This window comes from Nansenia antarctica (assembly GCF_963989245.1).
Source record: "Nansenia antarctica genome assembly, chromosome: 6".
NCBI classification, from domain to species: Eukaryota; Metazoa; Chordata; class Actinopteri; order Argentiniformes; family Microstomatidae; genus Nansenia; species Nansenia antarctica.
The window spans coordinates 47,025,474-47,052,499 of NC_137676.1; the positions used below are offsets into that span (position 1 = coordinate 47,025,474).

The 27,026-nt window shown below is 41.4% G+C and overlaps 1 protein-coding gene across 1 annotated transcript; it reads right to left on the reverse strand.

Annotated features, from left to right (window-relative positions):
• Positions 1–1,428: 1,428 nt before the first annotated feature.
• slc16a4 (solute carrier family 16 member 4) lies at positions 1,429–26,862 on the reverse strand (the record flags this gene model as incomplete). The annotated part of the gene is made up of 9 exons (XM_080533732.1): positions 1,429–2,753; positions 3,712–3,805; positions 5,517–5,728; positions 13,067–13,708; positions 14,003–14,164; positions 14,544–14,687; positions 14,802–14,934; positions 15,044–15,179; positions 26,840–26,862. The coding sequence occupies 9 exons, from the start codon at positions 26,860–26,862 to the stop codon at positions 2,545–2,547; spliced, it is 1,755 nt and encodes a 584-aa protein (XP_080389858.1). The 3' UTR covers positions 1,429–2,544.
• Positions 26,863–27,026: the final 164 nt, after the last annotated feature.

Here is a 27,026-nt window from a genome sequence, read left to right on the forward strand (position 1 = left end):
ACAGGATAACAATTTTCTTTAAAAAAAAAGAAAAAAAGAAAAAAGAAAGCTACAATTAAAGCATGTGATATATTTTTTATACATGATTAACAAAACATTCAGTGGCCCCTATTACTCTTGAAGTGAATACATCTCTTTAGACATCAATTTTGAGTGTATAGCTACAGTGCATAACTGTAAATTGAGAATTGCTGACACAATTACAATGAGCTTTGCTGGCCTTTGTTTGTGTGAGTTGAGGAGGAAATGTGGAATTGAAACAGCATTCTTGAAGCTTTATGGTGCCACTAGAGGGCGATATAAAACAAATGTTCATCACTGAAATGTTAGTCTCACTATTACGGTACTCAAATGTAACATTCAGAGAAATGTTATGAACAATGAGTAATAACGGTGTGGTAATTGGTATGTATTGGAATATTACTCAATCTAGTATTTCTGATAAGGTTCAGGGTGTAGATTACTGATATGTCTTTGGCTCACAGTACAGGAAAGTTAGTAAATATACAGTACATTATATAAAGGCAAATAGTGGTGATAAACAAGTAACAAATTGGCAACACATTAAAATGTATACAACATACAAATCTGAAATACAACAGAATTTAATCAACTGATAGACTCCAATATTTGTAATAACCAGCTCTACTACATACCAGAGCCCTATACTGCATACCAGTATGGGTAGTAACAACTAAAGGGAGAGAGTGATAAGTGAATAACGTGTCTGTTTTTGAACTGCCTTTGACTGGGTCAGTAGTTTACACAGTAAAACAGCACCAACCAAATATCCCCACAGAATTTAGACTGACAGCTGCGTAAAGTTGATTTCTATGTCTTCGGCACCTGTGGCTTAGAGCACGCTTATGTTTTACCTTGAAGTCAGTTGCAATGTACTCCAGAAATCACTTCATTTCCACCAAGAGTCATGAAAAATGAGTTGCGTTCTTGCTTAAAGCATGTCAGCAGTAGGTTAAAGGAGAGAGAGCTATTTTATAACAGGAATAAACGTTCAGTACACATTAATTATAATGATATGCCAAAAAAGCGTGACACCATCCTGTATTGGTGTGATTTTAACAGCCATATCTTTTTAGGCCTTATTTAGCTAAATACCAGAATACACATCCTCTAATTTCACAAATTGCATAGCCTAGTTTGTGCACTAGCCTAGTGAAGTTTCCCCCCTTTACTTCTTGTTTTGACATTTGTGGTTAACCACACTTATAAAGTATAGGAAGCATAATTACTGATCCCTGCAAACCCCACAGACCTTGAACAAATGAGATCAACCAAACAGGTTGGTAAGATTCAACCCATGATTAATTTGACAGAGAAATCATGATTAAGTTCACAGACAGCTGCAGCGTTACCCAGTCAATTTACTGTTTTTTGGGAACATGTTCTAAAGCTGTCTAAAGTGCAGGTATGCTAGGTGACAATGCAATTTCCCCAGGTTTTCATCCACCATCCACCAGCTCTCCCACGGTCCACCTCAATGAAGGTCTACTGTGTACAAAGTCAGTTCTCCTCAGTGTTACACATACTACAGCAATAGTTTGATCATTAATGCAACTATTTTGAAACCAAAGTAAGCTGCTGTGCCATGCTAAATTGTAGCTTGGTAAACAAACCGTCAAAAAGATGAGGTAAATTTGTAATTTGAGTGAACTATCCCTTTAACGATTACGCAATTGTTTTGATGTGAGCCATGATTATTTCATAGCAAAACATTGGAGTCAAAGGGATTGTGGGGTCTGAAGCTATGACACAAAATTACAGCAACAGTAAATGTGAATTGTTAATTTGTTCTACCAGCCTATTCAATTGAAGAGTAATTCAAAGAGCAGAGATTCCCAAGTTAAGGGTTGTGACTGAAATACTGCATCCCCTGTTGATATGTGAACACTTTCATTAAGATGTGCATTATGATTGGTTAGGTCACGGCATACAAAGGAAATCTCAACATGATTAGTAGGCTATACTTACCAAATTAACATTGGGACTAAAGCAAGGTCTGGGAACCAATGTAATACAACATTATCTATAACACAAAGTGCACGTTTGTGTGTACAGGTATAAATATAGAGGTATATGAAGATCTCTGTTGAACAAGACCTATTAATGGGTGCACAATCTTTATGAAAATGATTTTTCATATTATTAATAGAAAAACTGGTGGTTGAAGGCTGTTCATCTTCCAGGTAAAGTTTTTTTCCAGTCACAAATTATAATGAGGTTTCTAAATCTGGCAATGTCATTGAGATCACAGGGATAACAAATATGGTGTAACAGAAAGTGTAAATTTGGCTTATGTTGAAAGGTTACAAAACAGAAATATCCATTCGCCTTTATGGACACAAAGTGTCCCATTATTTCCTCAGGCATTATATTGTTGTGGTCATAATCATTTACTCCCCAGTCCATTTGATACTCCTTTTTCAAAAGGTAATTTAGATCCACCCAAATGCTGGGTCCACCTGTCAGCTCCTGGAAGACCATGCTTGGTGGAGAAGAGGAAGCTGTGACCGCCCTCTCTCCTCTCTACACAATGCCATTCTTCAGGGGCTCAGGGCAGAAGCAACCGTTGCTCTTCCAGCTGGGGTCGGCATAGTGGGCCTCAGCCTGTTTCACCCTAACCTGCCACCGTCGCGCCAGAGGCTCCAGGAAGAGCGAGACGGAGGACAGCAGGTAGCACACCCCTGCCAGGTAGAAGGAGCAGTCGTAGGTTTGGGTGTAGTCATACAGGAAACCTGCAAAACACAGCCACAGGGGTTCAGGGACTGTCATACATCACATAAACATGCACAACACTTGAAGCAACATTTGGGTTGGTTCCGTTATAGCAGCTGATTTAAACTACTCTACAATCTATTTTCACAGCGTTTATTTTCTTAGCTCTGAGAATGCTAGAGTGGAATGGAGGAAATTATGTTAGGTAAATGTTTTCTTGTAATACTAGATCTACATTCATAATGCTTGTTAGTTTTCAAGCCTGACGAAGGTTGGCCAGTAGGAAAGCTAACACAGCCTGTAACTGGTCTTGAGGGAGAGGTCATTGTGGACTAGGTTGAGTTCAGCCTGGCGGACCAGTAGGGATTGTAAACAGAGCAGCACGCTATTTCCGGATAAACCCAAGAAGGGTCATGAGTCACATTTCAACCCCGAAATGCATCCTCTCAGAAGTGCCTGACTAAGTGTCACTGAGTTCAATGCTAGTGTTGTCGTACCTGGATAGGTCTCAGTAGAGAATTTTCACTGTTGAGAAACCAATATTAAGCTGGGGCTGGACCTTTGTAGCACAAAACCTGTTACCGAGATGGAAAACGGATTGCAAAACCAAACAAAGCTCATCTGTCAACTGTTAAAACTGTCTGATTCAAACTCAGTCAGGAACACAGTGTTGTGTTTAGGCTTAACTTGGCTGCAGGGAGGGTGAAATTTTACCCGACTTGTATGAATTAGTTTCAAAGCAACCTCCAAAGGCTCTGCCTCCACTATGTTGAAGATGAACATCTCCGGTTATTTTTCTCTATCCGGTTTCAGCCTCTACAGCGTGAATGTACATACTCACACACACTTCGCAATACTCAAGTTGACCGATGACGTGTAACATGGTTAACTTGACCTAAATAGATGTCATCACTTTTAAATGTACAGTATGTCATCCAGCCATACCAGGAGTGTGTGGACATTTAGGCAGTCACTCACCTGCGAGAGGAGGGCCTGTAAGGCAACCAAGGCCTACAAAGAACATGGAGAACCCCATAGAGTTGTTGAGCTTCTCTGGCCCCACCAAGTCTACCTGAAAACGGAATCAACACAGGAATATATCAGGTGAATATATGAGTGATTTCTGTTATCTGTCGCTTTACAGTACACTTTCACTTTATGTTTCCAAATGAATGAGTCAACTCCTATGCAATTTGATTCATTTAATTATACAACTTTTATTTTCTTACTTGCATTAGTCTCTACAGTCCTCACTTGGTCTTTGCTTTTACCGTTTTAACTTCTATGATTGTAATAATAAAATAATATGATTGTCCTTTGTTTTTGATATTGTTGTAAAGCATATTTTATTGCATCTGTGTATGAAAGTGTGATTTGATAAACAATATTTACCACTTTGCCATAATACATAGCGATGTCCGAAACACAAACCTCCTCTCTGCAAATTTTCTGATTTGCGTTTTTCACTTTAAATGATGACAACAAGGAAGGCTGCAGATGGTAGGTGAATTAGGTGAAAAAAAATAATTAGGTAATTGCAGATAGGAGGTTTTGTGTTTCGGCCATCGATAGACTATATCTTGGTCAAATACAGTACTGTCACAGAGGTGCAATGATGCAGATAGGAGGTTTTGTGTTTCGGCCATCGATAGACTATATCTTGGTCAAATACAGTACTGTCACAGAGGTGCAATGATGCAGATAGGGGGTTTCAAGACTGACACCACAGCTTGAGGTGTTATGTTAGTTAATACCAACTGTCGGCTAGGCTCGTCAATGGAGAACAGCTGTGTTCATGTAAACAAGATCCTTCTCAGTCATCATCAGGGACAGCTGTAAAAAAAAACTGGTCTAACAAGTTCCTCACAACGTTATACACACCCTAACAGGAGCAAGTTACCCATGGGATAGATTTCAAGCGTATCAATTAGAGTGCTGTCCATACGTTACTTCCTAAGTTATTCTAAGATCCAGCACCCGAACAGCACAAGACTTGAGTGAGCATGTTGTTCTTTATAATTCTTTATAGTTCATTCATAAAAAAATATATTCTGCTCTTTAGTTGCATTCATTCATGAACAATGCAACAGAGGGAGAATTGAGTAACTACATCTGATGATGTTTACATTTACATTTACATTTTTGGCATTTAGCAGACGCCTTATTCCAAAGCGACTTACAATCAATTACACCTATGTAAACATTTAATGCTGGAGTCATGGTGGAATTAGGGAAGTGATGGTCCAGAAGATAAGCTTGAAAATGTTTCACTTTTGAAAGTGAGCATGATAATTGGCACACCTTTTTCATTTTTAATTGGAACTCATTTTTCACATTGAACAAAACATAACAAAACAGGACATCGTGCCAATTTGGAGCCTGTAGTGCCACCTAGAGGTTAAAGACCACCTTTAAATGCTTATCGCTTTAAAAAATAAAATTATTATGAAGAAGCTGCATTCAATAAGTAATGTCAGTTTCGAAACCTGATATAGTGCCATCTGTCCCTATCTCCTATCAGCTCACACTCTGTCTCATATCACACATATCCAAGGCAATTCATATACAGCCTTCTCTCTGACAATACCCAATGGCAGGATTGTATGATATGGGAAAAGCTATTGGAAAGAAAAGCAATCCAGCAGTTTGTCTTTGGATCAAAGATCTTATCACACATCACATTAACAGTTCTTTTACTTTTAATTTCCTCCTGTCATTAGCACATACTCGTGTCCAATGTTTATGTTGTTTCTGTAAAACATTGCATTGCCACAGGCGCATACCAGGACGGGCAGCAGCAGTGCCATGTAGCCCCCGCAGAAGACAGCAAAGAAGACAGCATAGACCATGAGCAGGATGTAGGTGTTGGCCAGGGGGGAGAGCAGGTTGACCACACCACACAGGATCAGGTAGGCCTTGTGATAGTGATACTTATGAAGCAGGTTCTTGTCGGCTAGCCACCCTGACGCCAGCTGGGCTATAGTCTCTGTGATCCCTGGGTGAGAGAGGTTGAAGGAAGGAGATGGAGTAGAGGAGGGGAGGGGAGGGAAAGGGTGAGAGAGGTTGAAGGAAGGAGATGGAGTAGAGGAGGGGAGGGGAGGGAAAGGGTAAGGGAGAGCAAGATAACATAAATCTATATCACACAATGGCATGTTATAATGTATTGATAAGTTAAATCACATCTTCAGAAGCACAATCTAGAGCATCCTGAGAGGTTGTGTCACTGCCTGTTATGGTATCGCTGCAAAGGGTAGTGTGGACAGCCGAGATGATCAGTGAGAGCTTCTCTCCATCCAGGACACCTACAGCGACCGGTGTGTCAGAAAGGCCCTCAGGATTATCAAAGACCCCAGCCACCCAAATCAGAAACTGTTTGAACTACTGCTGTCGGGGAAACGGTACCGTAGCCTCAAGGCTGAAACCCAGAGGATGTCAAACAGCTATTTCCCTCAAGCAATCAGGGATCCTGGGGAAACGCACTGGAAGAAAGCAAAAGACCGTCTCGCCCAAATCATCCCCACTCCTGGTTACACTACCTGACTACTACTTGAACTTCCTGTATTGTATCATATCTACACTATATTGCATATTCTAGAATATTGCATCTCATTGTAACTTGCACAGCATTTTGCACTACTGTTCTACTGCAGTACGACTGGTCCCAACTACCATCACTTTATCAATTTATTACCTTATACTACTATAAAAAAAAAAAAAAACCTATTACCTTATTATTAATAATTACTTATTATACGTTATGTTATTATTGTTGTATTCTGCTGCAATGCCAATGTCAAAGAACCTGAGCCTAAGAAGTTTACTCTTGTGTACTCGTATTACACCCAATGGATGTAATAAAAGCAATTCTGATTCTGATTCTGAATTAATTTGAAGTCATTTCATACTACGTTAGAGTTTTCCAGGGACACAATACCAGCATCACCATATTAGAATAAGAAGTAAGCAACCAAATCCCTGATAGTGTATGCTGATTACGTATGTCTGTGAATTCTGTACTGGCTTTCTATGTTGAGTGAATGGGCTTTATTTTCAGCTGGTGCACAACAGATGGAAGTCCAAACACAAGCGTATTGGTAAATTGTGTCAACGGTAACAGGTGAAATTACCACAGTACTGAACAAGGGAACAAATACTGCCTAGAGATTTTGAAGCCGGCTATTTCTTTTATTTCCTATTTTTACATTTTAGTCTGGGACTGAACCATTTATACGACTGAACAGAAAGGCCTTGTATCCAGATTGTGTTTCTTCAGCAGGTTTAATTTGTCTGGACATACATGATGAATACTGAATACTGTGTTGACGGTTTTAGAATGCAGTTTTTATTTATTTAAATTACTGAGTAATTTATACAAATTATAAAATGTTTCACCATACCGTGTCACACATGCTTGAATGTGGTCACTAGGTATCCCAAGGATTCTTCTAAATGGCTGAACACCACCCCCAAAGGGCACAAATGTTCACTTATTTGAAATCCACAAACTATACAGACCGCTAAATTAATGACGTTGTTAATTGACAACCAAAGTGGAATCGATTACGTTTAAATGGATGACTAACTCCCCTCCAATGGTTAATCAAGATGTATAACTATAATGATACATTTTGCTTGGTTTCTAATAACACATGTCTGTTTGTAGAGCAGCAGCAAAGATACAGAATAGACTATGCAATGTCTTCATGTGATCAGACACCACAGCAGCACTGGTTAGTGTCACAACAATGTTAACTTTTATCCAAACGATACCCAGCTCAAGCTCCCACTGACTACACCATGCCAGCAAAGGGAAAACAATCCAATTAAATCCATTAAAATATATTGCGATAAGAGTAAGTGGCTCAGAAAAGCAGCCGAAGTGTAGTGTTCACTGCTCAAACATATATAACATATAAAAACAAACCCTAACCCTAACACTAAACAAATTGAATGGAAGAGACACTTTTCTTCTGCTTTTAGTTGCTTACCTTCCATTTACTCATGTCTCATAGGCAAGTTCAACTGTTAATGTCTGCACATGATGTCCTTTTATGAAATGTAGATGAAAGGTTGAATAATGATGTAGTCCATTTACTCATGTCTCATAGGCAAGTTCAACTGTTAATGTCTGCACATGATGTCCTTTTATGAAATGTAGATGAAAGGTTGAATAATGATGTACGGTAGTTCTCTATGTTTCTCATCCTTCAGAATGGGTGTTATCCACACTTGTACCCAGACAGTACATAAGGACACATTGTCACTATATCTAAAATCGAAATTTCTGATGCACTTACGTCGCACAGATGTAGCATAGCTTCTTTTTCTCAGACGGCCTCCAATGGTAATACATCAGGAAACTCAAAACTATCTCCAGCCACTCCTTTGCTGACCATCAGTTATATGTAGTCACTACAAACATTATCCCAGCTCCCTTATCAATGTTATACTTTTTTTTTCTTTCTACACAGGCACTCTGTTTATTCTACCAAATGCCAATGTCAATTGGCCACATATTCTCTGTTACCTTGATGTTTTACCAACGCTCACTTCCTATTGGTCTAGCCTACTAAACTTCAAAAGCAACTCATTGATAACACAAACACATGGCTAGGTCTTTATCAAGACAGCAATCTGGCAGAGCACATACACCTGAATGACACTGCTAGCAGCAAACCCCATATAAATCTTCTCAACCATTGTGTAGGCACAATTGACAAATCACAAAGAGCACCAATTGTAGTCGTAGTGTGAGTGTGAGAGAGAGAGAGAGTGTGTGTGTGTGTGTGTGTGTGTGTGTGTGTGTGTGTGTGAGGGAGAGAGCATGAGAGAGAGAGAGAGAGAGAGAGAGAGAGAGAGAGAGAGAGAGAGAGAGAGAGAGAGAGAGAGAGAGAGAGAGAGAGAGAGAGAGAGAGACGGGCACTGCAGAGCTCACACGTGATGTCTGACATGTGGAAATAGAGCTGTATTGGGTTCACATTGGACTTGTTTGGAGTCCCGGGTTGAAGAGAGAGAGAGAGAGAGAGAGAGAGAGAGAGAGAGAGTACAAGTCACAAGAGAGGACAGGAGATGTTGGCACATGGGCTGACAAAATGATTATATGCCTGACACCTGCTCTGCATGCCAAACAATAGATAGATAGCAGATAACAGTGAGTCAATTACTCTTCCCATCACTACTCAATATCATCACATAATATTGATTTTGTTTCTAATTCATTCTAATGGGTATGATGACTATGCGGATATCCTGAGCCTTGCTGAGGTCAATTGGAATGTGATATCCGGTGCTGCAGTGTTGTATTGACCATTTCAGGAATAGCTCCAGGCAGCATTATCCCATTGATCAATGAAATAAACAGGTCCCATGCAGATTGGTGGTAGCGATTTCTACTCCAGCACTGCAGTGATAGGGGCTGCAGTCAGCGACAGACTCTCCTTGGCATCTATGGCCTTTTAAGTTCCTTTGCAGAATTATGTATCAGTATCACCATGTTAGATCACAGTGGGGTATTTTATTCCTGAAAAAGGCCTAAATAAAAAGAGCCTTGTCACTAAATAGTGTTGTTACATAATAGAAGGTTTTACATATAACAGTGGAATATTCTGCCGAAATGGTAAAAAGGCAGCTGTGGTGTGTTTATGTGTCCTCTACTAGTGACCAGAGAGCCTCTCCTGGGGCGCTCTGCCTTGAGCACAGACAAGTCCTGAGGTTGTTTGTATGTTTTAATCGCAGCAGGTTAGCTGAGGTTCACAGCTGTTGCTGTCAAAACCTCAGCCAAGGCAGGGAAACAGGTGTTATTATATGCCTCTCAGCTTTAATATACTTAAGGTACAAGGCAGGATGTCATGTCATTCTCCTCACTTCAAAGGATTGACAATCAGGTTAAAGCTAGGGTATAAAATGCATGTTCATTTTCCCTAGCCTTTCTTCATTACTAAACAAGCTCTGTTGGCTCGTCTCGCATCCCTTTTGTAAGCATTGCCGCCTCAGTGGTTTTCGGCACAATATCAGCCACTTCAAAACTGGACAGAAAATTGGAAGCCCCTTCCTGTTGCCACGGCAGCCACTTTACTCAGCAAGCCGTTGCCTAGCGACTCCCCCAATTCCAGTTTAGTCGTCACTGGGCTGACACGGGGCCTGGTCTGGACTATAGTGGCCCTCCTCCCTGGCTGAGCTGAAAGGGCCTCTTTGAATGGTGGTGGGGCGGGAAGGGAGGGTGGGCGAAGGAGAGTGGGATAAGTTGGGTTTGTGGCGTGGGTGGCAGTCTCTCTGCCTTTCTGAGAACACTGCACATGACAGGAGAATGTGACAGAGAAAAGAAGAATGTTGCTGCTATCCCAGCGCTTGCTGGCTCCAAATGGGGAACCCCAGGGTCAGGATAGAAACTAAGACTATATTCTGGTGTGGTTCAGTCTGCCTGGCATACACTTGACCCCCTATATGAACCACAGGATTGTTTTGCTTAATTCTCCACTACCATCCCCCATTCCTCATTCGCCATTTCTACAGAGCACTTTTGTTTCTGAATGTTCTGAAAGTAAGTAACCATCACTGAACAACACAGAACACTCCAAGCCGATCCTGGAACGTGGCATTTACTTTACTCCACTATATGGGAAACATTTTTGTGTTTTCAGTTTATATTTCAACTTCCATCCCCCATTCCTAACTAACATTCCCCATTCCTAACTAACATTCCCCATTCATAACCTATTTCTGCACCTAAGAGGCTGTGGTAATAACAAACATCACCTTTGAAACCATATGCCATGAGGAACATAACGGTCCTGTATTTCCTCTGCTATTGTACAGAAAGATGAGTACTCAGTAACACAGCACAATACCCGATCAGTGTGTGCTTGAATTATTTACAAAGTATGTTTAGGCGTCCTTAAAGATTTACATGCACGTGTGCTGGCGGTCGAGAACAAATGTTAATGCTGGTTTTCATATGGAGTGGCCTCATCAATGGGATACTGCTGAACCCAACAGCTTTGGCCAGTGGGCCAAAGTTCAGCTTTTATGTAAGAACATTCATTACATAAGACTGCAGAGTCTGAGCAGCTCACAAATAATTAATGACCAGAAGTTGACTGAGGACTTTTTTTGCATTACTTCTTAAAACCCCCTCTAAAATGTGTCCCACTACTGCATGAAACCGATTTTGTGTGCGAACACATTGAACCTATAGGCATTTCAGGGTACATTCAAAGGAGAATCCGACCATTGATTTTGTCAGATTTATTGCCAATGGCTTGAGGGCTTTCATTTGGGTTGATAGCTTTTTTACTTACAGGCTGTTTGTTGTCGAGACCTAGTCAAATGAATGTCTGGTTCACCAAAAATACAATATCCCTGTCTCACCCATTAGATAACGCAAGGTGGGTGTCATCATTAGTATTATAGAATTGTGTAAATCATTATGATCAACACATTTTTAATCAACAAGGAAAGAAAGTATTAAGGTCTTTGCACACTGATGCGTTTTTTTCGTACGCGTATTTTGAAATCCGTCATCTGAAAAAAAACGTTACGCACAGAGACCTTGCACACTGACCTCTGATGCGTTTTATTAGAGTCCGATTTTCGCAATATGCACTCTACATTCTAAATGCTTGATTTAGCAAAAGATACAAACAAGTGAGAGCAATATAACTAAAACCAAATGGTAGACTACATCAGGGGTCCCCGGTTGTGAAGAAAATAGCTTTAACGTTTTGGAAATTAACCATGGCCGACATCTATATGATAATTTTTTAACAAAAAAATTACAAAATCGGTTGAGAAAACAAACTTTCCTCATTCTTGAGGATGATTTTGTGCTCCTGTCACTTCTCGAGAATAGAAAAAGAAACAGCTATAACCATGCTGAATTATGTACCTATATGATGCATTGGCAGTCTGTGACAGTGTGTGCACCTGCCCGGACCCTGCCCTTCTGCCTGAATTTGAGTATGATGCTACCCAAATGAATGTTATTGTTTAGTGCCATACGCTTTTGTGTGAATTATTATCTGTATGTTGTTTTTCTTTCACTCGACTAACCGCTGAGATAATACTTGACACATTTACTTCCGTAAGCATTAATCCAACTGTCCTGCAGTTCTAATTTGACGATGTGTCCCTATACCATGGCGGAGTGGTAAAAAACAACTCTCAAAAGGCTTTTGACGGACACGAAAAACACAGAAAATCAAACCTGTTCCGAAAAAAATTATGACGGATGGATATTTCAGATTCGGTGTGCAAGCGTGATTGACACAACATGAGTTCTATATATTTTTTAAACAGACGTAAAAAACGGACGTAAAAGATTTACGTAAAAAACACATCAGTGTGCAAAGGCCTTTAAAGTGATGTTGTATTGCAATTTTGGGATTTAGAAAAGATTTACTTGCCATGAAAATGTGTGCATATATCTTTACTGTACATATCATACTGACTGCGTTTACATGCACAACATATTCCTGTATTAAGCGGAATACACTCAATATTCCGATTGAGCAAGAGTCATGTAAACACGTACTGAACCCGCTTAAGGCCAGCGGAATATGACCCTTTTCGGAATATTCAGTTACGTCTGCGCATGCTCGATTCTCCTCGAGCATGCAATCCTGGGTTGTGTTGTTGCTAGGGACAGCTAGATACACTCGTTCGCCATTTCTTCTCGCTCTTGTCTTCCAAGAGGACAAAGTGCTTGTTGAGGAGTGTTGTAGTTAAATTGTGGTTCAAAAGCGCAAGTGAGAACACAATAAGGGAGGACTATGTTGGAAACAAGCATTATGGCTTGGCTGTGGGTTAACGCCCGCTCAACGACCACAACCAAGCTACCAACACTAATGTTACTATACTGTAGTAACAACTATTGTCCCGCCGAACCACGGGAATATGCCAATTAACATGTAAACGGAATGTTCCAGTTGCTACAGCGCATATAAACACCTTATTCAGAATATTACAATTACCCGAATATTGACCTTAATTGGAATATAGTGTGCATGTAAATGCAGTCATTGACATTCATGCAAATATATAGACTTTTTACATCCATATTCATTGCACGTAGCGCAAGGCTGGACGTGAACAAGTTGACTTCCGTCCGCATTGACTTCATAGTAATGAGCGTCTTCATAAGGGCAATGTTCCCGATAAGTCCAATGATTGCAATGTCGATACATTACAACTGATTCCTTGTCGATGCAGTTTGGCAAATATATATTACATACATTCATTATTATCTATGGTCTGGCAGACGAGAGAAGAGTTTCATATTGTTATGACGTGGTGACATAGAATCTCTGGGTTAATAAATGGCCTGACTGAGACTCACCTGCCACAGAGATGATGAAGGATGCGTCCATGGCGTCGATGCCCAGGTTCCTGGCCCGGGCCGAGAGGTGGAAGTAGGGGATGAAGTAGGCCAGCTGGCTGAACACCAGTGACCAGGTGTAGATGCAGAAGAAGGGGTTCTTCAGGAGGGAAAAGTCCAGAACTTTGGGCTTTTTGGCAGGCTCTTCAGTGGGCGTGCCAGCATGGGGTAAGGACCTGACCACAGCAGAGCCATTTAGACTACCGTTGAGCTCCATCGGGCTGTCTGGACTCACTGCTTTACCTGGGCCTGCGTCCTGCGCGTTCACTCCATTCTGGACCAACTTTTTCAGTTCAGGATGTGGCGGGGGAACTCGCGTGCTCTGACCCAAGTCCAGCGCAGGACTCTCTGGGGTCTCTGTGTCCCAGTAATGGGGAGGGGGAGGGGAGGGGGAAGACTCTGCTTTGGCAAGGCCATTGGTTAAAGGTGTGGAACTGTTAAGGCCGTTCTTCTCTGTAACTGTGCGGATGCCAGCAGGGGGGCATTTTTGGATGGTGTCTGAGGAGTGGGGCGATGTGGCTAAAGGCTTGACCTGAATGGGTCTCAGGAGCATCCCAGAGGCCACCAGGTTCAACATGAGGCCCCCCAGGATCAGCAGAGCTCCTGTGTACGAGAAGCATAGACCACTCCCCCCAGTCAAGAGACAGAACTGCTTATCCTCACAAGAACACCGCCAAGATATATTAGCCCATAAAAGTGGATAAATAGGTAGAGCGACAATGCAACATAAAACACATTTTTACAGAGGCAATTAGCTACCTCTGATACATATCACTTGCAATGTTTACTTTCAACAGATTAGGGTTGTCACAGGTTGTAAAAGTGAAATACATAGCACATGACAATTGCATGATTAAATTAGTGATGTTCATCCAAGATAAGTCAGTACAGATGTACCTTGCCAAGCATACTTTTCCAGGAGAAGCTGTGTGAAGGGAGCCAGGGCGAAGGTTAAACCCATTCCAGATCGGCCAATTGAGTACGCTGTCGCTAACCTCTTTCGGAAATACATTGCCGTGACAACAGAGGTGGCTTGGTACAGGAGGGCAAAACCGATGCCTGAGATGTGTGTATAAAAAAGATTTTGTTCATCATCAGTCATCACAGGGGTGGGCTTGTAGGTTAATAGGTTATAGGTCAACTGTACATTTCCAATTAATCCTAACCCATGGCGCATAACTTTACAAGCAATAACAGCTCATAAACATTTAGATTTAGTAAAGTAAGTGAGGTGGAAATGTGTCTACCCTCATTACAAGCTACCAGTAGTGCTCTTTCTTGGTGGTATGGAAACCATTAGGTTCCTGACCGACTGCAATGGTCTAAAAAATGTTGTCCGACCCTGCAGCATTAAAGATCACTGGGAGAGACAACATTTTAGTGGCAGAGTCAGTATGCAGCTGAGTGGTTCTGCTGCTGGCTTCTTCTTTGAACTCACCCACAATCAGTCCCATGCTGACATAAAGGAAGATCACACTGGTGGCAAAGATACTCATGAGGAAGCCTCCACTGACCAGCACTGCCCCAGCGATGGAGGTTACTCGGTTCCCCAGCTTTGCACAGGCCACTGAGGCCAAGGGAGCTACAGATCAGAGGACAAAAAAGAGAGGAGAAGATAGGTCTGGTTGGTGTCAATGCTACGGTTATGCTACGATAAGGACAGAGAAGAGGCTCGTTTGATCATGTGACCTCCGACCTCCAGAGAGACGCAGACTAGACATGATGGAGCCGATCCAGCTGATGCTCTCTGACGAGCCTCCGAACTCATCCTGGAATGCCACAAAAAAGATCCCAAAGCTCTTCAGCATTCCCATCACCAGCACGTTCACCTGGAATTACACACATGCATGCACGCACACACGTTTCAATTAATGGATTCAAATCATTACAAAAGATAATAATCATTTCAATGTTTGATAAGTCAATAAAAGGACGTACCAGGAAGCAGTGCAGTACGACCATCCAACCCCACCCTCCATCTGGGGGGTCCACATAGTGGATCTCTTTCTCCATCTCCTTCCTAGTAGCCAGGGCATTTTTCTTATACTGGCTGATCTTGGCTGCCTTGGTTTCGCTGCACACACAAATAAAATAACTTCAAAGTCAACCACATAAGCTTACATACAAGCATTATTATAATCATAAGCCATTAATCTCTTCTAAAATCTTGATAAATTCTGAAAAATCTGATATTAGGATTTAAAGATGTAGCCTAGACTGAGGCTAGATATGAAAGACCAATTCTTTGTCTCGATTAGTATTTTTCCATAAAAGGGCTACTTTATTGATGTGGACATTCACCAATCCTCCACATGTACTGACACCAAGATTAGGCCCCTAGACAGCTTTCTTCTTTGACCTGTTAAACCCTCCACATATTACATGTCTACAGAACAGTTCACCCTGCAGCTATAACCTCTACTGACCCTACCTACACTGACACCATGACTATTCAAACTATTTTGCCAATGTAGGTACTTAATTGTACTTTTAATGCAGGTTAAGAGTACAGAAGGGTTAGAGTAGACCGATGGAGGTAGAAATTGACATGATATAAGCACCTTTCATCTAATCTAGTCTGCTACAGCAACAACTGGGTCACTAAGTCACTCTACCTAGCAAATCAATTACTAAAACAATGTCCATGCAGTGCACAGTGTGTGCTATGTACCAGGAGGCAGGTGCAACATTGTCCCAAATAGCATGTTTACTGTAGCTAGTAATGATATAATGTCATGGTGACCATTGGGTGACATGACGGATAGTTACAATGTAATCAACCGTGGTTAATTGTTAATCTCTATATTACAGCTCCTGTACTGCACTGGGCTATGTTTTTCAGGAGTGTTTAAAGCCGGTGTCTGTATGTTCAGCACGTGTAAATATTTAATCCTCTTCCATCTCTAGAGTCTGTGAACTATATATTCTGCCAGCAAATTGTGTTTTCCCTGCTACATGGTCATTGAACCACTACAATGTACAACCTGTGGGGTTCCAAATACTGTAAGACTTTATAGACATTTTTAGACATTATAAGCATGAATGAATGCATTATAATCTCTTGTATCATCACATAATGATCAAGAGCCATTATAAGCCATTTAGACAAACATAACATTGCTATGACCTTGATATATCAAAAAGATGAGGTGCAAAAGCAAAGTGTGAAAGAGATAAAACATGTACACAGGAGCACACCAACTCAAACTAAAGATGAACCTCTTGTAACCATCACTTCACTGGTTATTTCATTGACTCCAATACTGTGTAACTTAGTTGTTTTTATCTGCAAACCGGCACAGAGCCGTTACACTTGGTGTTTATGTGTGTGTGTGTGTGTGTGTGTGTGTGTGTGTGTGTGTGTGTGTGTGTGTGTGTGTGTGTGTGTGTTTGTGCATGCTTGTACAACATGTGCATATGGGGAAAGTCAAAGTCTGCTTCTAAACTTTTAAGAATCAAGCCAGCCCTTTAAGTAAGTGTTAAACATTAGTCAAAGGTCCTCCTGTATTATCAGTGCTGACTATTACCTGCACAAACACGTCAACAATGGAAATACATATTTTCTCATACAGCAGCAGTTTCAGCACAATTCATACCCCATTGATTACAGACACAGTCCTGGTTAAAGGACAAAGGACAAATCTAAGGGCAGAGGGGCTAATTCAAATGAACACCCAGATAGGTTGTAACAACACTTCCTTTGGACACTCGTCTCAGTAGTTTTACATTTACATTTAACACATTTAGCAGAAAACCTTTATCCAAAGTGACTTACAACAATACATTTGTCTAAGTAAGTGAATCATCTTTACATCAGCCATCATAAGAAACAAACAAGAAAAATACATCTATCCTAGGACCAGGGGCCATTGGCAGTCACAATGCTAGAAGAAGGAAGAATTACGTTTGTCTTTAGAAGGGACATTCAAGATGTGAGAAGAGATGGGTCTTCTGTCTATGGTGGAAGATAGGTAGTGACTCTACAGTCCTGAGAGCAGTGGGAAGCTCTTTCCACCAGCAGGGGTTGACATGGGGAGAACACCAGATGGGCAGCAGCATTTTAGATGAGCTGCAGAGGTCTGATGGCAGAGGCGGGGAGCCAATTGACTACATTGAATTGAGACTAATGCCAAACTGTCTACACACAGACTACTGTAAACTGTGTATAGTGCTTTCTTTTTTTTTTTTTTCAGATTTTATCCCCTTTTTCACCCAATTTGGTAGCCAATTGAACCCAACCTAGCATCCAATTATCCCCTGCCTATTGCGAGGGATCCGCCGCACGACCCCGTGGCCGGCAGTCCCAGAGGAGGCCGCCAGGCAGACTAGCTGACTGGCTCCTCGAGCCCAGCACCGTTATTCCGGCACCCCGGGGGCGCTGTTGCGCGACGGATCCTTGTCCGGAACTACTCCTATACCCCCCCTCGGGAGCGGCCGCCCAATATGCCGCTCCCCGTATGTGCCCTGGCCATATCCGGGTCTGGCGAGCCGGGATACGAACCCCGGCCCCGGTGGGCAGCATGCACTGGTGGCCAGTGCTTAGCCCGCTACACCACCGCGGGGCACTGTATAGTGCTTTCTAATGCTGGCAGACAAGTGCATAAAAACTAATTGGAAGAGAAAAAATAATACAAACATACATTCACATACACATACAGTGCCTATAGAAAATCTTCACCCCCTTTCAAAATGTTCACCTTTAATTGCCCTCCTGTGGGAATCAAAATAGCCTACATTAAATCACAATAAATGTTGTTCTCCCACTGATCTACACAGGCTACTGTACACTTTCGAAGTGAAAGTGTTTTTAAATGTATTAAACAGAGAAGTGACTCAATCAGTTGAATTGAGTAGTGATGATTGTCTTTGCAGAGTCCCTCATTTGAATAGGAGTGAATTACACAGTGTGTTATCACAGGTTGTCACTACAAACTGAACAAATGGAGTGTAACAAAACTGCTCAGGAATGCTACCCTGATGCCTGGCGAGGCTTGCCTGGGGAGCACAGTCGATGGGACAATATGTGACAGGGTCTGGTGAAAAAGTCCTCAAGTAGGGCAAGGTAATTTTTCAATTCTTTCCAGATTATGAAAGAGCAGATTGTAAGCTTTCATGATGATGATGATGATACATTGACATTTGTTGAAAAAGATATGCTTATTTGAATGTTGGTACACCTCAAACCAAATACCGGAGAAACTTGCTCTGAATCAAAACACACACAAAACAGCTGCTAAGAAGGAACATCGCTATGAACATCTAACTGCTTTGTGTGTTTAGCACATCACAACATGCTGATAGAACATGATTCTAACATGCTAAAAACATATAACTACACATAATTAGATGATCACACAGTCCTTGCTTTTGAACACGTCCTAAAACGTAAGTTTGTTTACGGACCATGTATCACTTACACAGTAGTCTATGGCAGACGATACAGTGAATCCAATTCACAAATTGAATAATACAAAAGTATTTAGTGATTCTAAAACTGTTGTTTGTTATATCGAGTGGGCTCTTCAACACTTAAACTTTCGTAATATGAAAAAAAATAATAATAATAGCTTTTTGGTAATTTGCGTGATTTGAGAATTGCCGACATGCGGACCTTTTCACCACACCGTGTCACATATTATCCCAGTCACTCTACTAAATGGACCCTGTGCACAACTGTAAAAGTAAAAACTGAAACTGATATGCTGGCCTTTGGGGAAACCAGACGTTCAAAACTACACTTGAGCCCTGAGCACAGAGCCCATTGGTCTATATAACAAAAAATAAGTACAAATCAAGAATGTTTTTGCAACACTGAATTCAAGTGATACAGAAAAAAAGTGTCTGCTCGCCATGCCAATGTCTACTCATCTCCTGAATATTGTAACAATTTGTTTAGTTTAACAGTTAGTTTTCGTTTACCAGGTACAACAATTAGGAGATTTCTCGAGTCAGACCTACAACAATTTCTACACAACCGATTCAGGTGCAGCTTTGTCCTAGAGCATTGCATCACAAGTTAAGCAGTAAGGCTTTGCCCAACACCTGGTAGTCTAAAGGTTAGACGGAGACCAGGAGAGGCATACAGGCCACAATGTGTCACACCTGAAATTTGGTAGAGGATCAGTGATAATCTGGGGGTGCTTCAGCAAGGCTGAAATTGAATTTGTCTTTGTGAATGATGCATGAATCAAGCTACGTACAAGGTTGTCCTGGAAGAAGAATTGCTTTCTTCTGCTCCGACAATGTTCCCTAACTCTGAGGATTGTTTTTTCCAGCAAGACAACGCTCCATGCCACATAGCCCGGTCAATCAATTATTCTACCAAATATTTAAATATTTCTTAACTTTTCCTTCCCTTTTCGAACTGCTCATTAAGGATGGATAACAGCAGACACTGAATCCAGAATGAAGTGAAATGAATTCTATTATTGATGGTCATTATCAAAGGCAAACTAGGACTGTCAGTAGCCGCTCCGCAGTTAGAGCTGCAGCAGAAATGGTGTCAGTATGGAAGCTGCAACCGTGAGAGCCGCAGCAGTTCCGCCATACACTCGCTGCTGAGGTAGACATTGGCGGTGTGTTCTTGGCTTAATTCATACTCTTATTGTGAAACAGACACACATAAACACTATGGCTACACAGGCATTATTAGTCTACTTGACACAGAACTGTCCAATGAAATATTTACAGACCATGTTTCTCCTTTGTCACAGTAATTGATAAAACAGGTCAAGGAAACCTTTACGTGATCTATGGATAATTACGGTAATCTTCATGGTAGTAAGCTTGATATCACACAAAATGTTTACAGACAAGAACACACATTTAAAGCTTCTATAACCATATACTGTCACAAAGGAATGTGGCTGTACCCAAAACATTATCAGGTAACAGTGAACAATGAGAGGAAAAGGATCCTGTATTACATGGACCGAGTGCAATTTACGGGGCATTGGACTGTATTCTGTTGTCTGTTTTCTATTCATTGCAGTGTACAGTATGTCATTCATTATTGTATGTCAGAATTCCCCACTATGCTGAGCTGAAATCAAATTCCACCAACCTGTCTTTTGACAAGCCATAACTTACATAACACATAAACATACCAACAAACAACAGTAGAGCAGTAGGAACACCTGGGATGAACATGGTGGTGAAAAAAGCACAATGTCACCGCTTTCATCTTAGGCGGCTGAAAAGGTTCGGCTTAGGGCCTAAGATTCTACGGGCCTTCTTCAGAAGCACAACCGAGAGCATCCTGGCGGGATGCATCAGTGCCTGATATGGGAACTGCACTGCCCAAAACCGCAAAACGCTGCAAAGGGTAGTGCGGACAGCTGAGAAGATCAGCGGATGTGAGCTTCCCTCCATCCAGGACACCTACAAGGTCTGGTGTGACAGAAAGGCTGTTGCTGTCAGAAGCTATTGCTGTCGGGAAAACAGTACTGAAGCCTCGGGGCTGAAACCCAGAGGCTATCAAACAGCTATTTCCCCCAAGCAATCAGGCTCCTGGAGAAATACACTGGAAGAAAATAAATGACTGCCACCCCTAAACTAACCCCACGCACACTACAAAAATTAACATATTACATTATTATTATTATTATTATTATTACTTGCACACTACTGGATTACTTGTATACCACTGGACTACTTAACTACCGTACTGTATTATATTGCATTTCATATCCTCGTACTTTGCACAACATTTTTGCACTATTGAAGCCACTGTAAAACCGTCACTTTATTACTTTATCAATGTAGGGTTACGAGTTACTCTTGTAAAATACTTAGTTAGCTAGATTACTTATCAAATGCACATTTGTGATATGTTTACGCAGTGTGCACCAGTGGCATTTCCAGTCACTCCCTCGCTTCAACTGTGCTTACTCAGGCCGACAATACAGTGTGCGCTGTTCTGTCTGTTTATTGTTACTAGCAATGAGTTAACTCGTATTATGCTTACCATCACCAAGTTTTCCCATACTGTGCTTTTGGACTAGTATAGGGTTAGGTATGTTTATATCAATGGTAATCAAGTGCTTTATCTATCTATCTATCTATCTATCTATCTATCTATCTCTTTCTCTATCTATCTATCTATCTAGGTGAGGGGCAACACCAGAGGATCCCTATCCCCAGACCCACAGCAATTGCAGAGTACAATAATGGAGCTTCTCCACTACCGTCCCGTACTGTACCAGAACACGTGAGCCCGGTTTGTTTTGCTTTCTCCACTGCCAACTGGGCCGTACCGGGCCCTAGTACCCATACTGATTTTAGCTACCCTTCCTGACTCGGAGCGAAAGGTACTATCCGTGCTACGATGTGACACTGCAGACTGTTGATTGGTTTGATTGATAGTGACAGGTCATACAGCTGTTGTTTACAATGGTCCGAGAGCCTCACTGTGACAAATAGTTACATCATACATAAAGAGATATGTACCAGGCAGCAGCAGCCAGCAAGCACATGACACGCCAGGCCTTCCAGGAAGAGCTCTGTACACAGCTGCTTGGAGTTCCACTGGCATGCAGGCCCGAAAAGACCCCCACACATGATCACTTCCCTGTCCCCACCAAGACCGGACAGGGCAAAGAGAGCCAGCATGGGATGATGACAGTGCACTCTCTGCAAAAAGAGCACTCCCTGGCAGTATGAGGAGTGTAATGTGTATCTGCAGCTAGAGAGGAACTGCTTCAGAGAGTTCCACAAAGGCCCAAAAACACCTGGACATTCTAAGTGAAATCAGGGGAAAAAATAAAAAATAAAAGCCTTAGGCTGACAAAATTTATTGGACAGTTGTTGTGTTCTTGTGTTTTTCTTCCTTTTAAACTATTATTACACACTCATAACATTACACACGCTCATAAATAAATAAATAAATAATTAAAAATATATATTATATATATATTTTGATATATTGATACACTTACTCCTAAGACATTATCTGACACTTTTATAGCCATAAAAACAAAATAAATCCAGGTGGAATGTTTGATTAATAATTAATAATAGGGTTAAAAGGGTTAAGGACGACAGTTGGGTTGACAGGCTCCCATGGGTCTGGGGGGGTTTGGGGGCCACTGCTGTGTGCTGGTAGGCAAACTGGTACTAGTCGCTCTATGAGTAGAGGGCTGCAAGGGAATTTTCCTGGCTGCACAGTGTACAGGTTTTTTACCTTTGCCTGCTTGCGGCTCTGTCATCATGTGAAGTGCATTGAGTCACATCTTGTGAGAAATGCGCTATACAAATAAAAATGTATTTGATTTGATTTGATTTGATTTGATTTGATGGGTCATGTTGGGTCTCAGGACACCCCTAAGGAGGACCATCAGTCCTCATCCGCCAAACTGGTTTATGGGCAGTCCCTGCAAGTTCCTGGGGACTTGTCCCCAACGCCACGACACCCTGGTGAGCAGCCAAACAACGAGCCAGGACAGCTCCAAGGTTTTCACACCTGTGCCCACATCGCAGCACGGTTTCCCGCAGTCACATATCCTGCCCAGCCTGTGGACGGTGGAGTATGTATTCATTCACCATGAAGCCCGCCAAGGACCTTTTCAACCTCCCTCCCTTTTCAACCTCCGTTTCACGTCCTAGAGGCTGGGGAGAAAGCTTTTCTGGTCGCTGATCAGCGGTAAGCTGAACTACATTTCAGTGGACTACCTCAAGCCAGCCCACCTGGATCTGGACCAACCTGTGGGGCTGGCTCAACCCACACGGTGGGGTCGTCCTTCAGCCTTTCCCTCACACCACCACAAAGCCCCTAAGGATCCTCCGGTTTTACTCAGCCGTTTCAGACGGGTGATCCGGGCCCCTCAATATTGACATTCTACGTTCTGGTGAATTCTGGGGGACGTATATTAGACAATAATATTATTCACCAGTGTGTTGGTATTATGGGAATCGGGCGAGTGCCATTTAAGACTGAGTCGCAGTTGTGACAGAGAAGGCTGTCACGTGTTATGTATGTGCCGGTGTTTTCACTGTGGTTATGCTAGTTGTGTGAAGAGAGATTAACGCATTCTGTGTTTTTCACTGCAACCAAGTCTCTGATTCCTTTGTTCCCTTCGACTCCTACACATACACGTACAGTACATATAAAAAATAAAAAATAAAAATCACTGGCATTTGGGTTACACTAACCTAGGTTCCCAGTCTTTCTTCTCACCCCGAGTGCTAACACTAACCTTGGAAGTCTGGCAACATGAGAGTGGTACACATACAGTACAAAAACTTCTTTAAGAGATTATATCGCCTGATATTGAAATGAAAATAACAACCAGCATTTCCTAATCAACAATGCTATTGATAGAGCTTTGTGAGTGACTTTTAAGAAACTGTTTGTAGCCAGATCTCAAGCTTAGGAGAGCCATCTCCTAACATGCCACATGCCTGTGAAATACCTGGAAGCCAAAACAAAGGGTGTGGTTTAAACCAACCATTTCACTCCCATGCGAATCAGTCAGCAACTGGAATTTAACATGCTAGACAGGAGAAAACAATGACTTTTCACATGACTCTTGGTTGGAGGGAACTAATGCTCATGTGTCAGTTTTCAGACTTTCACATCTGTGTGTTGTGGTGCTTGTGTGGCTACTCAAAACTGAGTTAGAAGCCTGGCCAAAATTAGGCAGAAACTGCTTAGCGGATTAAGGGGAATGAATCGGGCTAGTGTACTGCTGAGAGAGCATTTCCCTCCATGTGCTTTTCACAGGTTGTCCCCTGACTGTGTGCAAGTGCATGTGTATGAATGTGTGGGTCGGGGGTTGGGAGGGTTAAGATCAGTAAGTTGTAGTTAGGAATTTGCACTATATTGCAATCCTCTGCTGCCTAGACACACACACACACACACACACACACACACACACACACACACACACACACACACACACACCACATAATGAATGCTTCACTGCACTTATGCTAATCACATTGATGTTGTTCCTTGCAAACAGCTCTGAATGCTTTATCTTTTACATATTTCATATATCATATTGTTGTATAATATACTGTATAGCGAGAGTAGAACAATTGTATAACTTCATCATAACCAAAGCAACAAGGACCGTTGTAATGATGTATATCTTCAAATAATGTTAATAATACTGCTCCCATTCCTTGAGCGCAACTGAACATGTTATAGAAAATGGTAAATAAAGTGCTATTTGCGTGTTAAAATACAATTGCTCCATTATTTATGCTTTGTTGGTGCCCTTGCATCCGGAAATAACTGACAGTGCTTTAAAGAGGTGTAAATTAAAGAAAAAACACAGTAGCATAGGCCTACCTGTATTTGAAGAAACTTTCCATCCCACACATAAAGGGGCAATCTGGGATTCAAAATCATAGACGGAGCTATAGATACAAGACTGACCATGAATAAAGTCAATAGGATAGTTTAAACCATGTTTTGAAGCTATACAATGTGGGCTGGTTTCCCGGACACAGATTAAGCCTAATCCTAGAGTAAAATGATTTCCAATGGATATTTACTATTGAAAATGTTATTTAGTTCCGGACCAGACTTTTTTCATACAATCTTATATTATGGGATCTGAAGACAATTGACCTAAGCTCATTAGGCATTTACAAGTTCAAGAATATTCTTCAAGTATCAATGCCTATATGTCACTAACACATGTCCAAAAATAGATGTACCATTCTCAGATTGCCCCTTTAAGTCTGAGTTATGAGGCAATGTTTCAAAGATGTGCTTGAGGGGACAGCACTAATTGAAAACAGAGGGGGAAATTTGAGAACAAGAAAACAACTGATCCAACTGGTCTTGAGACTTGAAAAACATGTGCACGTCATAAAAAACAACTTCCCACCTATGTAGTCATATAGAGCAGCTATGTGACAACAGGTAGCACACCATCTTCACGCTTGAAAAACCTTGTATTGCCAAAAAGACAACTTTTGAGGAATTAAAACCAAAACCGTAATGGAAAGAGTGAATTGAACTCGGCATACAGTTTATGTAGGAGACTTGCAGCTTTCAATATGTAAAAACCTGTAAAAAAGTGATACAGTGAACAAGGTTTTTCCAGGACATGGAAATATGAAAAAGATCTGCAACTGCAACTGTTTTAGGGTGAACCCCCACTCCTATCCTGAGTGGGCAATGTCATCATCAGTTAGCCAATAGCTTGGCTGGAACACAGGCAGGCCCAGGCCTGTAAGAGTGAGGGAGACATCTCCTTTCACTGTAGCAGACTTAATGTCCATCCTAATGTCCATCCTATCATTCTCATCAAGATCAAATGTGCCTCCCTCTTTTCAAGGTAAGGTATGAATGTTTATTGTGTCTAGTTTGCTCTAACTGATATACATCTATGACACCCCACAAGCTATGGACCAAGAACCATCTAGGTCTAGGACAAGTCCTCAACCACCGCAGCACAAAAAGGAATTCAAAGAATGCAGCAATAATGCAGAAATAACAGTTCACTGCATTGTCATGTAATTGTCTTTCTGCATTGTTTGTGCCTGTCATTCAAGGCCTGTCATGAGCATTGCCATGAACTACAATGTGGACGGGACGAAGTTGCGCTTTCTATCATAATACAATGGGTCTAATTTGTTTTTAAAAATATGCTGTGAGCCACAAAATGTAGCTGATATGGGCAAGTTTCAGAGGCAGAGGGCAGATCTCTAGCAATAAGTGAGTGGGGATTATTTTTGTAGGACTATAATTATAGTTGTAGGCAACACATTTAACCAGGAGCAGAACTGTTTATTATATCATAATCTAACCACTCTATAAGTCAGTGGCCTGCCAAATTCAACCTGCAAGTCTCCAAGCGCTCCAAGTCTAATGAACCTGTCATGACTTTTCTCATGTGTTTCATTTGCATCATTGCTTCTCCATTATCATAACCATAATTACCTGGCAATTTGGTGTAGTCTTTCATCAGTTGCCTACAGGTATTTTATGATATCATTCCATGTACCTTTTTGTTTCAAAGACATTGCATGACAGTTGCATGATTTCATTAGTAATTGGCACAGAGAGTGAGGTAATCGATGTATGCAGCATTGGTCATTCAATGTTTTAGGGAATATAGCTTACAGAATTTAGTAATGCGAGAATACACTAAGCCTACTTCCACATATTTGTAGAGGATGTACTGGTGGTATGAGGGATTATCCCCAACCACTGCTTTGCCCGTTTTGATCAAATAAGTGTCTAATTTCTGCCTAGTTGTTAATTATTGAACGCTTGACCTCGAACACTCCCATTTACAGCTCCGCCTATATTGGTGCACAGTTTGTGTGGGTTGGAGTAGATGCACCTTGAGGTGACACCAAACAGTCTTTGCACTTGGTCTTTTAGCACTGTGCACCACTATTCAGCGGAAGCTGCCAAATGCGAGCCCAATGAGTTTAACTGGTGAGGATAGAGCCAAATACACTGCTTGACAGAGAGGACCATATCGATGAAAGAACAGAGAAACAATACATCATCATCTAACCCCAGTAGACATGTGTGACAGTACATGCCAAAGGATTATGAATGCAGTTATTTTTTCATGCAGTAACATCATGAGAGATAATTGGCTAAATAGCATCAGCTCCACTAATAAAAAAGCAAACATTTGCAGCAGTGTGTGTATTTCTCCTCTATGTATGATTTCTCTTGTTTTTAATTATAGTTGATGTATGAATGAATTAGTAGAAATTAATGCAGCTACTGGAAAATGTAGAATAGTATGATAAGTTGTTTACCTATTATGCTCTTTTGGTAGCATGGTTGAAGGTGGTAAGGCAGCAGAGTTCAAAGAAGTTCTATTCTCTGAGTGTCATCATCAGGTCTGTCAATGGTGACTTGAGATAAATGCAAGGTTGTCTCAAGTTTAGTCTCACACCTGGAAGAACAAGCAGGAGGTTAGAAATGACATGAGAAAATGTGCCT